Source organism: Pelodiscus sinensis, chromosome 7, assembly GCF_052426305.1.
Source record: "Pelodiscus sinensis isolate ZL-2025 chromosome 7, ASM5242630v1, whole genome shotgun sequence".
Classification (NCBI taxonomy): Eukaryota; Metazoa; Chordata; order Testudines; family Trionychidae; genus Pelodiscus; species Pelodiscus sinensis.
Window position 1 is genome coordinate 55144684 of NC_143058.1, and position 16378 is coordinate 55161061.

General features: G+C 50.8%; 2 protein-coding genes across 13 annotated transcripts in view; one reads left to right on the forward strand and one right to left on the reverse strand.

Annotated features, from left to right (window-relative positions):
- The window catches only part of GULP1 (GULP PTB domain containing engulfment adaptor 1), a 372795-nt gene that overhangs the window by 139963 nt on the left and 216454 nt on the right, over positions 1–16378 (forward strand). The gene's annotated exons all lie outside the window — the stretch shown is intronic.
- On the reverse strand, positions 11433–12894 carry LOC149524076 (uncharacterized). The gene is made up of 2 exons (XM_089779793.1): positions 12260–12894; positions 11433–12064 (listed from the first exon to the last, which is right to left on the reverse strand). Exons 1-2 carry the CDS (start codon positions 12807–12809, stop codon positions 11529–11531), a joined length of 1086 nt encoding a protein of 361 aa, XP_089635919.1. The 5' UTR covers positions 12810–12894; the 3' UTR covers positions 11433–11528.

Genomic DNA, 16378 nt, shown 5'->3' on the forward strand with positions numbered 1-16378 from the left:
TGGTCAGTTCTCCCTGGGGACACAGTGGATGATGCCCAGCCCCCCCGTGAGGTGAGGGCGACTGTGCCCTGCACCGCCAGAGCCTCTGTGCTTGCACAGAGGCCATGATCGGCATGTCCGGCTCTGCCTGGGAATGGGAGCTGCCCCGAGACCGCACCCATGCCCGTGTACTGTGCATAGTGCGGCCGGGGCCGGGGGAGATGTCCCCTGCCCCTGTGTAGAGGGGGCATGTGAAGGGAGGGCGCTCTGCTGTGTCCTGCCCTGAGGTCGGGAGCATGTGTGGTCTCTTCACACACAAGTGTGGCTATTGGGCCACGGCCCCTGTGTGACACGCAGCTGGAACCACCTGCCCAAGGGTGGCACGGCATGTGCCCACACGTGCACAGGTGGCTGCGTGATCTGTGGGAGGCATAGCCCACGCACACAGTCCCTGGTCTCACTTCCTACCTTCCCCCCTGGGTAGGGGACTGTGCTGGCACTTACCTGGTATGGCCTCCCCAGACGACTCTGGTGCAGGGACAGTTGGTGGTGGCCGCTCTGCTGCGCCTGGGTCAGGGCCCTCAGCTCCTAGCTCACTGCCCCCCGGGCTGGCGAATACCACCCAGCCCCCAGGATTTGGTTGAGGGTGGGGAAGTAGGGGCAGGTGGCAGCCCCTGCTGCAGCACTGCCCTTGGTGGCCCTGGTTTACGCCTGCCGCAGCTCCTTAACTTTCAGGCACACCTGCTCCTGGGTGCGCCTCTGTCCCTTGCGGGCCATGGTGGCTGCTATGCAGCCATAGACGGCAGCATTCCTCTGACTGGTGTGGAGATCATGGGTATTGGGGGCCTCTCCCCACACCTTAATGAAGTCCATGATCTCCGCACCAGTCCAGGCAGGTGCGCATCATCTACGGCCCCTGGTTGGTCCCTGGGTGCTGGGGGACTGGGCTGGGGATGGCTGGCTGCCACTGTCTGACATTGTGCGTCCACTAGGTAAGGGTCTACGGCTGCTGGCAGGCCTGGCTCTCGCACATGCCCAGTGGCCAGACTCTACCCCTTTAAGGGCCCCGGGGCTGGGGGAGAGGAGAGGAGTTTTCCTGGTTGTGCCCAGAGTGGCCACCAGGGGAAACTGGGAAGGGCTGGAGGCCCCCTAATTTGAAATAATTGTCTACACAGCACTTATTATGAATTAGCTATTTCGAATTTGGTGTTATTCCTCATAGAATGAGGTTTACCAAATTTGAAATAAGGGCTCCACTATTTCGAATTTATTTCGAAATATCAGTTTGCCTGTGTAGATGCTATTGAAGTTTATTTGAAATAACTACTGTTATTTCGAATTAACTTTGTAGTATAGACATACCCAAAGAGAAGAGTCAGTGTATGTGAACTACAGATGCAAATCCTTCACTTATGCATGGATGCAGTAGTTATGCTAAAGTAAGAGAAATGACTGTTCACTTTGGGTACGGTTGGAACAAAACTGTGTTCCTTCCTCCCTGGCCCACATACAGTTCCTGACTCTGACATCTTCTTGTGCCCTTGAAGAGACAATCCACTTCAAATGGGATGGTCTAGGTAGAGTTCAGTGTAAAGAAAAATGTTCTTTGAGTGAGACAACTCCATACGTACCTTATTGTGGGCTGGTGGAAAATTGCACAATCCAACTTTTTATTTTAACTTGGGTCTGCTCTGAATTTCTATGCTTTGATTTATGAAAAGTCATTTTATACTAAAAATCAGTCAGTCATGAAAAGGAGCATAGTAGGCTTGCACAATAGATGCTTATTTATCAAGTTAATTCACTTTCAACTGGAAAATGTTACATGATATGTGAAATCGAAAAAAAGCTTCATTTATTTTTTTCAATACAGTACTTTCCATTGCCACTTTGTCTTTTCATTTATGAATCATATTGACATGGAAATTTTCCTTCCTAAAAATCTTTCACCCCAGGGGCTTGAGGTATTTATACTCTTGAAATTAAATGTATCTGCATTACTATTTATGCTCTTATTGAGAGAGATAAATTGTTACATTTCAGATCTCTAACTACATTTACAGATTTAGAATGGCTAGTTTGTATTAGGGATGTTAATGGTTAACCAGAAGGGGCTGGATCAGGCTTAACTGTGGGGTTGGAGTAGCCCACCGGAGCAGGTCCCGATTGAGGTGAGCCCAGCTCAGGTTTGAGGCCAGCAGGGGCATTCCAGCCTGGACAGAGCAGCCCCCTACTACAGCGGGGGTGAGGGGATACTCTAGCCTGGCCGCTGCAGGCAGGGGAGCTACTGCAACCTGTCCGGGCTGGCATGGCCCTCCCATGCACCCCTTTTAATCGGTTAACCAGCATTTTACATCCCTTGCTTGTATTATTACCCACCAGGAACAAACATACCAAAATATCAGAATTTCACATCAGGAGGCATCTTAGTTCATCATTGTCACTCCCATTGGTTTTTATTTTAATATTGTGTTTTGTTTTCTCATTGATGAAGTAGTGACTGCAACATCACTCCTGTTAGGAAAAACTCAGCCTTCTTTTCACCTGATCATCCAGTCCGGATGAGTGGAGTTTGCCTCCTGACATGACTGACAGATGAAGGTTTCCTCACTACTCATTCATTCTACACTTCTGTCTGTGCTCTACCATAGAGATGGTACCACCAGATTAAGGCTATCCAGGATTACAAAAATGCTCTTAAGTGAGGTGGCAAAGCCCTACCCAGTGAATGGTTTTAACCCTTTGTGGGTGCAGGGTTGATGGGAAACACCTTGGGACTTTTAGGTGCCACTGACATGGATGCATAAGGGGATGTAAGGATTCTCTGGGAATGCATGAGTCCTCATAATCAGTGTGAATTATATGTGGATGATTTAAATGGATTTATGTAATGTTCCTAACTTCACATATAAGAATGATACATGCACAAAAATAGGCTATACAGATCTAGCAGATTATAACTTGAAAATTATGTAGTGACCTGTTTTGCATAAAAAAATCTTTAAGTTTTTGCATATTCATATGCCAATTTTCACAAAGCATAGTGAGGGCCCTGTGACACTGCCCTAATACATGTAATTGAAACTGGACCTCATTAAACCAAGCAAGATTTGTCTAACGCAGTGCAGTTTTATACTTGACAAATTATTTTCTAAAATATTTTGCCTTTTCCTGACCTAGTGGACCTAGCTTGAATTTTAAGAAAGCTACTTTAAGAGACCTACTTTGACTGCAGGTCATATTTCAATAATTTTTTTTACAAAATGACCAAATAATGAAAGTCAAGAGCAGTCATAAAGCATTATCTATCCATCTGTGGGCAAAGTGCAATTGCGTCTGATGTTGAATGCTTAGTTGTGCTGTAAGCACTCAAATGACTGCAGATCAGGCCTTTTGTGACCTCCCCTTTGCCACTGTAGCCAGTTAAATGATGCAGATGATCTTGCAGGCTACATCCATCAACAAGGGCTGTCTAATTGCCTTCTAGCCTTGCACAGTGTCCTTCCCTAGCGACTGAGTGGTTAAGAGACTTAAAATAACACTCTTGAGTTGAACTTCTCCACAAATACAACCTCAATAAAAAAGAAACCTGTTATCTTTTGATTGTTGTAGGAAATCATTCTTCCAAAAAATGCACAGGTCATTTTATAAGGACTCCAAGGACAAATACATATTGCACTACCTGAAACAGAAGTATTCATGGGCATATCTGAAGATCAGAGTAACAGTTATAATTAATGTAGTATTTTTTTTCTTTGTAGCAGTTCAAGGCTGAGGTATATGTACATGGTGATGTATGAAATGCTGCACTGTGGCTGCCTGTACTGTTCTATGAAAAATAGAATTGTTACCAGTACTACCAATCTTGTGCCTTTCTCAATCATTAAATTATATTGAAAAATTGGAGGAGAGACTTTTTCCTCCATTTCAATGTTCAAGAAATATAGACCGTATTGCCTTATTGGCCTGGGGACGGGAGGAACGTGCAAAGTTTCCTCTGCCCTACCCCCACTCTGCAAGGAGCACTCTTGGCAGGGCAGGAGGAGGCTTTGCACGCTCCCCTGCCCCAAGGCCAATCAGGCACTTTGACGTGTCGCACGTTCCTGGCAGGTTGGGAGGAGGCTTTGCGTGCTCCCTGGCCCCAAGCCCTGGTTCGCTTGGGAGTGGGGGAGCATGCAAAGTCTCTTCCCACCACCGGGAGCATGGGTGTTTAGTGGGAAAGGGAGGCAAGGAGGCTTTCCCACCCCCAGACCAATCACAGTCTGTGGGTGGTGAAGCCTGAAGCATACTGACCCCACCCTTTTTTTTGTGAGGCCCTGCCTCTTCCAGTGCAGCCCAGAGCCACTTCAAAAAAAATTTAAGTGGTCCCCGGCAAAAAATTATTGCCCACCATCGGCCTAAAGTAAGGATTATTCCCTTAGGGTACGTCTACACTACAGCGCTAGTTCGAACTAACTTAGTTCGAATTAGTTAATTCGAACTAAGCTAGTTCGAACTAACGCATCTAGAACTAAAAACTAGTTCGAATTAGCGTTTTGCTAGTTCGAACTAGCAAGTCCACATTGAGTGGACTCTGAACAGGGCTTAAGGATGGCCGGAAGCAGTGCCGGCAGGGCATAAAAGGAGGACTTAGAGCATGGAGATGCTGTCTCAGGCTAGCCAAGGGCTGCGCTTAAAGGGTCCCGACCCCCACCCCGGACACACAGTTCTAAGGGGTGCCCCGCTTGCAAAGAAGTTCTGGCTTGGAGTGCCCTGAGTGCCCACACTGGGCACATCACACCACTCGGCCATCAGCCCGGCTGCACTTGCCGCAGGCTGCCATCTGGGGAGAGGGAGTAATTGGGGGGCTGCAGGAGAGCTTCCACCCCCAGAAGCCCACAGAGCCAGCCCAGTCCTCCCCATCGGGGGCTCGTACCCCATTCCTCCCTCACCTCCTTCCACTTACCCTTCCCTAGCCCCCCTTCTTATTGATGTACAAAATAAAGATAACGTTTCTTCCAACATTGACTCTGTCTTTATTGAAAAAAAACTGGGGGAGACTGGGAAAAGGAGGTGGGAGAGGGGAAGAGAAAGGCTGGGAGAGGGGAGGGCAACTAACATGATCAGGGGTTGGGAACAGGTCCCAGATGAAGAAAGGCTACAGAGACTGGGACTGTTCAGCTTAGAAAAGAGGAGACGGAGGGGGGACAGGATAGAGGTCTCTAAAAGCAGGGGGTGGGTGGAGAGGGTGCATTCAGAAAAGTTCTTCCTGAGTTCCCATAAAGAAGGACTAGAGGACACCAAAGGAAAGGAATGGGTAGCAGGCTTCAAACTAGTAAGAGAAAGTTGTTGTTCTTCCCAAAGCAAATAGTTAACCTGTGGAACTCCTTGCTGCAGGAGGCTGTGAAGGCTACAACTAGAACAGAGTTTAAAGGGAAGTGAGATAAAGTGATGGAGGTTGGGTCCATGGAGTCCTATTAGCCAGAGGGTAGGAGTGGTGTCCCTGCCCAAAGTTTGTGGAAGGCTGGAGAGGGATGGCACGAGACAAACGGCTTGGTCATTGTCTTCGGTCCATCCCCCCCAGGGTCCCTAGGGTTGGCCGCTGTTGGCAGACAGGCTACTGGGCTAGATGGACCTTTGGTCTGACCCAGGACGGCCATTGTAAGCTCAGGGCTCAGTGTCGGGGGTCTCAGTGGACCCCCTTGATTTTCATGCACACCTGGTCCTGGGTGGCCAGGCTGGCAGCTCTCCTGCCCTAGACGGCCACTTTCCTGTGCCTAGTGCGGAGATCGTGGACGAGGTCCACGATCTCCGCACTAGCCCAGGAAGGTGCCCGCCTCTTGCGGTCCAGGGCAAGCTCCCGGGAGCCGCCAGCCTGGTCCCGGCAAGAGGGGGTGGGCTGGGGGGCATCGGGTGGGTGGCTCTGTGCCGTGCCAGGTGCAGGGTCTGCTAGCTGGGTGCTGGCAGGCTTGCACCTGGCACGGGCACCGTAGCCAGCCCGTGCCCCTTTAAGGGGTCCGGGGCCGGGAGGGGGGCATAGAGTTTCCCTGGTGTTGGCCAGAGTGGCCACCAGGGAAACCTGGGGAGGGCTAGCCTCCCACTAGTTCGAACTAAAGGGCTACACAGCCCTTAGTTCGAACTAGCTAGTTCGAACTAGGCGTTAGTCCTCGTAAAATGAGGTTTACCTAGTTCGAACTAAGCGCTCCGCTAGTTCGATTCAAATTCGAACTAGCGGAGCGCTAGTGTAGCGCCTATTAAAGTTAGTTCAAACTAACGTCCGTTAGTTCGAACTAACTTTGTAGTGTAGACATACCCCCATATTCAATAATAAGAAATAGAAACACTTACTCTTATTTTTTACATTTGACATGGATATGCTATTACACAAACCCCTAATGCACTAAAGTAATACTTCCTGCACCCTGAAAGGATAAATGTGAACAATATCTGTGTAACACAACGAATCCCAACAAAAAAAAGCCAGAGGTAAGAATAAGAGTGTTAACTTCTATGGATAAACTCAAAACATGAAATAATCAAATGAGTGCATACAATGTTGGGGGGTCTATGGCTGCAGGTGGTAGGGCTAGGGATAGACTAAGAAGTTAAAGTAGATTTTTCCATGTACTATAGACTTGTATGAAGAAACTGTATTCATGCAATTAATTGCTGCAGGCATAGGAAATAGTACAAAACTTATTTAAAAACAAAGTAGGAAAAATAGTAAAAAAATTACAATACAATCAATACAATGCAGTTCCCATTATTTTGATTGAAAGTATTTTAGGATTGGAGAGAAGTTTCTAGATTACAGAAGAACTGCAAAGAAATAAATATGTTTATGAACGCTTGAAGGAAGCAAAAGTAGTTATCTAGCATGGTAGTCAAGTCATTCCAAGACAGAGGTTAGAATACAGGCAACTGCATTCAGTATTGTACAGGCAGTCCCCGACTTACGCGGATCCGACTTATGTCGGATCCGCACTTACAAACGGGGCTTTCTCGCCCCGGAGGTTGAGGTGGCGGATTGCAAAGCCTCAGAAGCGCGGGAACCCGCCGCCGCTGCGGCTTCAGTCCCGGTGCCTGTGGTCTGCTGGGGACGGTCCCCAGCAGACCACAGGCACCGGGACTGAAGCCGCAGCAGCGGCGCGGTTCCCCGCGCTTCAGAGGCGTTGCCAGAGCAAAGCCTCAGAAGCGCGGGGAACCGCCGCTGCTGCGGCTTCAGTCCCGGTGCCTGTGGTCTGCTGGGGACCGTCTCCAGCAGACCACAGGCACCGGGACTGAAGCCGCAGCGGCGGCGGGGTCCCGCACCTCTGAGACTTTGCTAGAGCAAAGCCTCAGAGGCGCGGCACCCCGCTGCCGCTGCGGCTCTGCTCCCGTGTCCCTGGTCTGCTGGGGGGGCGCGCAGCTAGTGTGCCCCCCCCAGCAGACCAGGGTTTTGTTTTGGACCCTGGGGCAGAGCAGCTGGGGCGCTGCCAATTGGTCCTGCAGCGCCGCTCTGGGCACTACTGGACCAACCCAGCAGCACCCCAGCTGCTCTGCCCCAGGCGTCCCCAAGTCAGCTGCTGCTGAAACTGACCAGCGCTGACTACAGGAAGCCCGAGGCAGAGTTGCTCTGCCCCAGGCATCCCCAAGTCAGCCGCTGCTGACACTGACCAGCGCTGACTACAGGAAGCCCGAGGCAGAGTTGCTCTGCCCCAGGCTTCCTGGAACCAGCGCTCATCAGTTTCAGCAGCAGCTGACTTGGGGAAGCTTGGGGTTCTTAAGTTGAATCTGTATGTAAGTCAGAACTGGCGGTCAGTTTCAGCAGCGGCTGAATCTGGACGCCAGTTCCGACTTACATACAGATTCAACTTAAGAACAAACCTACAGTCCCTATCTTGTACGTAACCCAGGGACTGCCTGTATATCAAGTAATGGCAATGAAAACACAATTCATATGATGGCTCATAATAACATAATGAAGATGGACAAACACCTGGATAAAGGAATCCTATGACAAATGAACTGTTGATCTATAGTGAATGAAATTTAATCAGCAACAAAGATTACTGCAAAATAAGGCAAGATGGGAATGTGATGTTAGAGCACAGTTGAGCCAAGCAAAATTTATCATAATTCAAATGCTTCCTTTAGACCAGTACATAGTGAACTGCACAAACAAATATGAGGACCCGTGTGTACTTTTCCATATCCAATCACACTTCTCAGGAGAAACGTGAAGAAACTTAAAGCAGTCAGAGATTTCTACTGAAAATTCCTACTATGCAAAGACATCTCTCTCTACTGATGTAAAATTGGTGGAGTGGAGGTTGTGCTACAGCTTCTAGTGCCAGAATCTAGCTTCCCTCCCCTCAAAAGGGAAGTGTGTATGTGTTGGGGGGGGGAGGACAAAATGGGAGAAGAGTTGGTGTGGTGGAATGAGGCTCCTTTCTCCACTCATCTAAGTTCTCTCAGGACCTTATATCAGAGGCTTAAATGAAAGTGGCCCCGCTATAGCAATAACATACACCAGGGCCAAACAGCTAAAAATTAGGGAGCTTCCCTTATGCACTGGGCCTGAGCAGGCAACTTGATCAGAGTGCACATGGAGTGGTGAATGAAGTCTTTTCTGTTCCAAGTAGATTGGTCTCAAATAGAAGAGCTGAGACATCATTCAATAACAGAAAAGCCTTGAGCAAATCAACTATGCCAAACTCCTCATAGCTTCAATGTTTTCCAGATTCAAAGACAACAAGTTAGATGAAATGCTTCCAACAGCAGAAGCAATTATTTCAGTTGGATGGCCAGATTATAGCACATTGGGAATATTGTGAGAAAATCAGTCTGCAACATGGAGCCCTTACAAATGACCGAAAGATTGAATATAATAATTTGAGATGTTAGCAAGAATACATCCTAGGCGCCCTAAGAGCAGAAAGACTATCCAGGAATGCATGAACCAGTCAACTAACCTTGTAGGAAAATGGGTATGGATTTATTTGTGGCACAAGATCAAATTTATTTAATAATTCCTTCCAAGAAGTCTCCTTTTAATACGCACATAATAACTTGTGGAATATTGACAAATCAATGTTAGCTATAGTTCTTCCAATGAGGTGGTGAATAGGCATCTTCAATTCACGGTTAACGAACTTGCTGGGTTTGGTCATTTAATTTACTTATTGCATTTAGTCAAATGTGGGAGGCTAAGTCACCAGTAAAAACAGAAGAGAGTAAAATGTCAAGACCATTTTTTCAAAACAATGTAAATCTGGTAGAAGACACTAGCAAAAAAACACAAATAGCAGCTACCCACCCGGAGAAATAAAAAAGCAAATTGAAAGCCAAACGAATACCTAGAAACCATCTACTTCAAGACAAACCCAAGAAAACCAACGATAGAACATCACTTGTCATCACCTACAGCCCCCAACTTAAACCTGTCCAACACATTATCAATAAACTAGGGTACGTCTACACTACAGCGCTAGTTCGAACTAACTTAGTTCGAATTAGTTAATTCGAACTAAGCTAGTTCGAACTAGCGCATCTAGAACTAAAAACTAGTTCGAACTAGCGTTTTGCTAGTTCGAACTAGCGCGTCCACACTGATTGGACGCAGGGGGGCATTTAAGGGCAGCTGAAACCGGTTCTGGCAGGGCATCAGGTCAGCAGTTGCTTTGTGTGGCTGCTGTCTGAGGCTATCTGAGGCTCGTGCTTAAAGGGACCCCCCCTGGACAGCCGGTTCTCAGCTTTTCCTGCTTGCTTGCCAACCTCGCCGAGGGACAGCAAAGCGTCGGTCTCTGTGTCCGTCTGTGTCGGTGCTTCCCTTCGGGGGGGCCGCCGCAGGTGGCAACATGGAGCCACGGCTCGCCCTGCACCTTCTGGTGCACGTTCTGGACTTGCTGCTGCAAGCCTGCCAGCAATGGCTCGAGGCTGCCTGGCAGCACCTGGGGAACGTCAGCCCCCTGCCTCTCCGCCTGGCCACCCTGGGGGCCGTGGAGGAGCCGCGGCAGCGCCCCGGCACCGGCGTGCCCCGCCGCATCTGGCGTCTGGACACCAGCAGCGACTGGTGGGACCGCATCGTCCTGGAGCACTGGGACGACCGACAGTGGACCCAGAACTTTAGGATGAGGAGGGACACCTTCCTGGAGCTCTGCGAGTGGCTCGCCCCTGCCCTGCAAAGAAGGGACACTCGCATGAGGCCCGCCATCCCCCTCCAGAAGCGGGTGGCCATCGCCCTCTGGAAGCTCTCCACGCCGGACAGCTACCGATCCGTCGGGAACCAGTTCGGCGTGGGGAGATCCACTGTCGGAGCAGTGCTCATGCAGGTACGGCGCTCGTCGGCCACCGAGCCGGGGGGGAGGGGGGCTGCGAGGAGGGGATGGGCCGCCCCAGGGACAAAGGGGGGGGGCGGGAGGAGGCGAAAGCGCCCCGCACCGGAGGGGTCGGGCTGTCCCGGCCGTACTACACGCCGCCAGGGGGGTTGCTTCCGGGAGTGGGGCGCGGGGCACTGCCAGGGCAGGAATGCTCCCAGCCACCCGGGCGCCCCACTGATTGACGCTTTGCTGTGTCTCTCTCCGCAGGTGGTCAAGGCCATCAACCGGGTGCTGCTCCGCAGGGTGGTCCGCCTCGCCGACCCGGATGCCGTCATCCGGGGATTCGGCGCCCTCGGCTTCCCCAACTGCGGGGGGGCCATCGACGGGACGCACATCCCCATCCGTGCCCCGGAACACCAGGCGTCCCGGTACGTGAACCGCAAGGGGTACTTCTCCGTCATCCTGCAGGCCGTGTGTGACCACCGGGGACAGTTGACGGACATAAATGTGGGCTGGTCCGGCAAAGCACACGACGCCCGGGTGTACCGGAACTCCTCCGTGTGCCAGCGGCTGCAGGACGGGACCTTCTTCCCCGACCGCCACATCAGGGTCGGGGACGTGGACATGCCCGTCTGCCTGGTGGGGGATGCCGCCTACCCACTGCAGCCCTGGCTCATGAAGCCCTACACGGGGCACCTCAATCCCTCCCGCCAGGCCTTCAATAACAGGCTGAGCAGGGCCCGCATCGTGGTGGAGGGGGCCTTCGGGCGACTGAAAGCCCGCTTTCGATGCCTCCTCACCCGTCTGGACCTGGCCGAGCACAACATCCCTCCCGTGGTGGCGGCATGTTGTGTGCTCCACAATTTGTGTGAGCGGAAGGGGGAGGCTTTCTTGCCAGCCTGGATGGCTGAGGCTGACCGCATGGCTGGACACTACGGTCAGCCCCGCACCGCCGCCGTCCGGGAAGCCCAGCGGGGGGCCATCCGGATCCGGGAAGCCCTGCGGGACAGCTTCCAGGTGGAGGAGGAGGAGGACTGACCTCTCCCTGCATGCCCCACCGGGGCCTTCTTCCACCCTACCCCCCCCCTTCCCCTTTCCCCTCCCTATCTACTGTACAATAAAGACACCTGTTTTTCCAACAAAAACGTCTGTTTATTTCAGAGAACTGGGGTGGGGGAGGGAGGAATGAAGGTGGGAGAAGGGAGGGGGAAACCTGGGACGAGGGAGCTGGAAGGGGAGGGGAGGGAAGGGAGGAAGGGAAAGGAAAGCTCAGGGGTGGGAGTCTGGGTGCCTCTCCCGTCTCGCCACACTGCGGGTCCGGGGGCGTCGGTGGGGAATGGTTGTGGAGGGGGGGGCAGAGAGGACAGGGGGTGTGGAGGAAGCAGGAGCGGAAGCAGGAGGAGCAGGAGGAGCAGGGGGAGCAGGGGGAGCAAGAGGGGGAGCAAGAGGGGGAGCAGGGGGAGCAAGAGGGGGAGCAAGAGGGGGAGCAGGGGGAGCAAGAGGGGGAGCAGGGGGAGCAAGAGGGGGAGCAAGAGGGGGAGCAGGGGGAGGAGGAAATGGAAAGCGGTCTAGCAGGCTCTGGAGGTGGCCTCGCAGGGCACGGCCCTGCTCCTCCAGGGCCTCCAGACTCCTCTGGCGCAGCCTGAGGTCCTCCTGGACCCAGTGGTCCTGGAGACGGAGCTGTCGGTCCAGGAACCGGAGATGCCGCCTCTGGTAGTCCTCCTGGTTCCTGGCTGTCCTGCTTGCCCGGGCGCGGGCGGCTGCTGCAGGCGGTGTGGTGCGCCCTGCAGTCCCCGGTGCTGCAGCTGTGGTGCAAGAAGACCAGCGGTCAATTACCCCAGGGGCCCAGGTGTGTGAAACCCAGCTCCCCTCTGCAAGGCCAGGGCCCCTGCAGGATCCCCAGCTGCTGCTCCGTAGTGGGCAAGGCCCAGGCGCACGGTCCCGGGGCTCCCTCTCGCCCCAGCCCCCCGTACACATAAGGGGAACACGAGGGTACTCACAGGTGGACGCCTCCCCGGCCTCTGATGATGCAGGCGAGCGGCTCTGTGGGGTGCCTCGGGGGTCCCGGGTCCTGGGAAGGCTGGCGGCAGGCTCCTGGCTCTCAGAGCCCTCTTCCTCCTCCTCGGTGTCCAGGAGCGGTCCCTCTGCCCCGGGGTCAATCACGTCCCGGGGGGCAGGGACGGCATGAGGCCCCAGGATGCGGTCCAGGGCATGGAAGTGGGGGCAGGCCTCCGGGTCAGCCCCTGGCAGGCAGGCCCGGGAGTAGGACTGCCGCAAGTCTTTAATCTTGCAGCGCACCTGCTCCCGGCTGCGCTGGTGGCCCCTGGCGGCCAGGCTGGCAGCCATGCGTCCATAGACGGCCGCGTTCCGGTGGCTAGTGCGGAGATCGTGGACATTTGAGGCTTCCCCCCAAACCTCGATGAGGTCCACGATCTCCGCACTTGACCAGGCGGGCGCCCGCCTTTTGCGCCCCCGGGCAGGCTCCCGGGAGCCGCCAGGCTGGTCGTGGGGAGCAGTGGAGGGCTGGGAGCCCTCGGATGGCTGGCTCATGGTGTGGCAGGTGCAGGCTGTGCAGGCACGGGTGCTGGCAGCCTTGCAACTGGCACAAAGTGAGTAGCCAGCCCGTGGCCCTTTAAGGGCTCCGGGGCCGGGAGGGGGGAATAGAGTTTCCCTGGTGTTGGCCAGCCACCAGGGAAACCTGGGAAGCCTTAGCCTCCCACTAGTTCGAACTAAAGGGCTACACAGCCCTTAGTTCGAACTAGCTAGTTCGAACTAGGCGTTAGTCCTCGTAAAATGAGGTTTACCTAGTTCGAACTAAGCGCTCCGTTAGTTCGAACTAACGGAGCGCTAGTGTAGCGCATAGGAAAGTTAGTTCGAACTAACGTCCGTTAGTTCGAACTAACTTTCTAGTGTAGACATACCCCTACAGCCTATACTGGAACAGGATACTAAACTCCAAGAGGCTGTGGGAAACAGACCCATAGTCTTCTATAGACAACCACCTAACCTCAAGATGATTCTTACCAACCACCACAGGACATACCACACTAATACCAACCCTGGCACCTTCCCTTGCAACAAACCCCGTTGCCAGCTTTGTCCACATATTCACTCTGCTGATACCATTATTGGACCTAACCAAGTGAGTTATAAGATCAAGAATACATATTCCTGCGCATCCAGAAATATAATTTATGTTATCATGTGCCGACAGTGTCCGACTGCTATGTACATTGGACAAACGTCTCAGACGCTTCGCCAAAGAATCAATGCACACAAAACAGATATTAGACAGGACCACAAAGAAAAACCAGTTTCTTGCCATTTCAACCAGAAAGGACACTGTCTCAACGACTTAACTACCTGCATCCTACTTCAAAAGCATTTTAAATCTGCACTCGAAAGGGATCATCTGAACTGTCATTCATGCTAATATTCAATACTCTATGTGTCAGTCTCAACAAAGGCGCCAACTATCTTACCCATTACAAAGATAGCTTCCCCAATTATCACCTCTAATGCCATTAGCTCACAGACATTTACCTTTTCCACACTTCCCTCCCCATTCCCCTTCTGTTCTGAAATGTGATTTGTCCTTTTCATATGTGTTCAATTTTTTTTTAAATTGTATCCTTTGGTATATTTGGTTGTGACTATTTTCTTCCACTATTTGATCTGAGGAAGTGGGTTTGGCCCACGAAAGCTCATCATCTAATAAACCATCTTGTTAGTCTTTAAAGTGCTACATAGTCCTGCATTTTGTTTCAGCTACACCAGACTAACACTGCTACACCAGACTAACACTGCTACACCAGACTAACACTGCTACATTTCTATCACAGTTGCAATATGTTTGAGTATAAGGTTGAAACCATCTGCAGCTGAGACAGGGAAAGTGGGGAGAGAGAAACTAGGCTACAGGTAGCAGTATGCGTATCCAATCTGGACCAGGAAAGAAGTTAGGGTATGTCTACACTACCCTTCTAGTTCGAACTAGGAGGGTAATGTAGGCATACCGCACTTGCAAATGAAGCCTGGGATTTGAATTTCCCAGGCTTCATTTGCATAAACTGGACGCCACCATTTTTAAATCCCTGCTCGTTCGAACCCCGTGCCACGCGGCTACATGCGGCACGAACTAGGTAGTTCAGACTAGGCTTCCTAGTCCGAACTACCGTTACTCCTCGTGTAGACATACCCTTACAGTGCAACTATGTACCCAAAAAGAAAGAGAGGTAGAAACGAGGACAGAGGCGGGAGCTGGTCTTGCTGGTGAAGAACCAATATCACCTGTTAATTCTGCAAATAATAGAGCTGCCAAAACCACACCAGTATATGAAAACCAGCAACACCATCTCACCTGACAATGGATTATTAAAACATTGGCAGAACTTAGACTGTGGGCTTGATTAGCTCCTGACAGGCCCAAATAGTTGCACTGAATAAGAGTTCATTTCTGGAGGAGGGGTACTATTATTGCTAGTCTGTGGAGTTTCACCAGAGGAGGATATTCTAGTTATAGCCAGAGTTTCATAACAGCTAGCAGTGTTTGCCAAGGAGATGTGCTGAATCAGCACATTAGCTGCCTTTTTTCCCTTTACTGTTTTTTTCCCCCTGCCTGATCTTGGAAACTCTCTTAGCCATAACAACTGGAACAAGGCCACCCAATTAGTGACAGTTATTGTCAGCTTGCATTGCTACATCCCCACCACAGAAGACTTTCCATCAGCACAATCAACACCCTGTATACTACCACCTGTTAGTGCAGATGCTTCTTGTTTATACAATGAATTAAATACGCCTCCCACTCTGGTTCACCGGTGCAATATAAAAAATCAAAAACTGACAGTTGTGAGATCTTCCATGTGAATCACATTGGCTCCATTTCTTGCTTTCCGATATTGTCTTGACATCTGTTATTTAAGTGCTGTCTAAGATGCCTACAAAAGCATGTGTGAAATACTATATTTTTTTGATGAGAAAAGAATTCTGAAAGCCATGCGAAATTTTAGTGACAGGTAGGTCCATGCTTCATGTCAGATGTAATGTGCTCACATATCATATCCCAGTAAAAAAGTGGACACATGGAAAAGAAATATTCAGAACAATTCAGGGAGAACAGATACTCCGACTTGATTATGTTCTTCCTGTTCAAGGCAGTTCTCGTTGCCCAAAGCAATGTAATACTTAAATTAAGGTATAATTACAGTCACAATTTACTTGTACTTTTTGAAGTCTGCTTCATTGTTTTCAGTGAAAATTTCCAATCCTTTTTCTGCTCACTTGAATCTCAATAACATTATCAAGTAAGTGATAGGAAGGAACTCTTCATCCTGCTATCCCTCATGAAGTAATTTTAACTATATAAAGTAATTTTGAAATTTCCATTTTCACAATAGAATCTTTTCAAACCTGTGGTAAGTCTTTACAGTTTTGCTGTGAAGTTGGCAAGAAAATGTTACCATTCACATGAAATACACTAAGAAAGGTTTTGTCCACCTCGAAAGTGTATTTGAGCAGTTCATCCAGAATTCTTGTATTCCAGAGTCATCTGTGATTCCCTTTGTGACCATGGGAAAGTCATTTATTTTCTCTTTTCTTGAATCTGCTATATAGTTGACAGAGTTTGTCTCTTTGTTTGTCTGTTCAAGAACTCCCCCTAAACTGTAAGAGCTAGAACCACCAAATTCAGTATACAGCTTCCTCTTTCCATAACGTAAAGCAATGGAAGGGTTTGTTTGTGCCAGGAAAATGAGATGTGCCTGGAATAGGATTGTTTCTCATGAAGCCAAACAGAAAAGGGACAGAGTCGCAAGGCAGGTGAAAGGGACTGTATGAGCAGGGCTGGTTCTAGGTTTTTTGCTGCCCCAAGCAAAAAAATTTTTGGCTGCCCCCCCCCCTCTTTTTCACAGAGGCATGAGTGGAGTGGGACTGGGGGAGGGGAGGAAGCAGCACTCCACACTCACTCTTGTTCTCAATTCCCAGTGTGTGGAAGAAACTGGCTGCAGGGGCTGCCGTCATTTTCTAGCGCTTCCAGCCCCGCACCCTTGGCGTGTGTTCGCCCCCAAGGAGGTGTGCTCCCCACGTGGCCCTAGTAGTGGGGTGAGGGTAGGTGGAAG

What these genes read in the sequence shown, in the direction of transcription:
- LOC149524076 (XM_089779793.1), bottom strand. Translation starts at nt 12,809, where the DNA reads ATGAGCCAGCCATCCGAGGGCTCCCAGCCCTCCACTGCTCCCCACGAC. An exon ending in GGCCGGGGAGGCGTCCACCT is followed by an intron (nt 12,065 to 12,259) that starts GTGAGTACCCTC and finishes CTTGCACCACAG; the next exon opens with CTGCAGCACCGGGGACTGCA.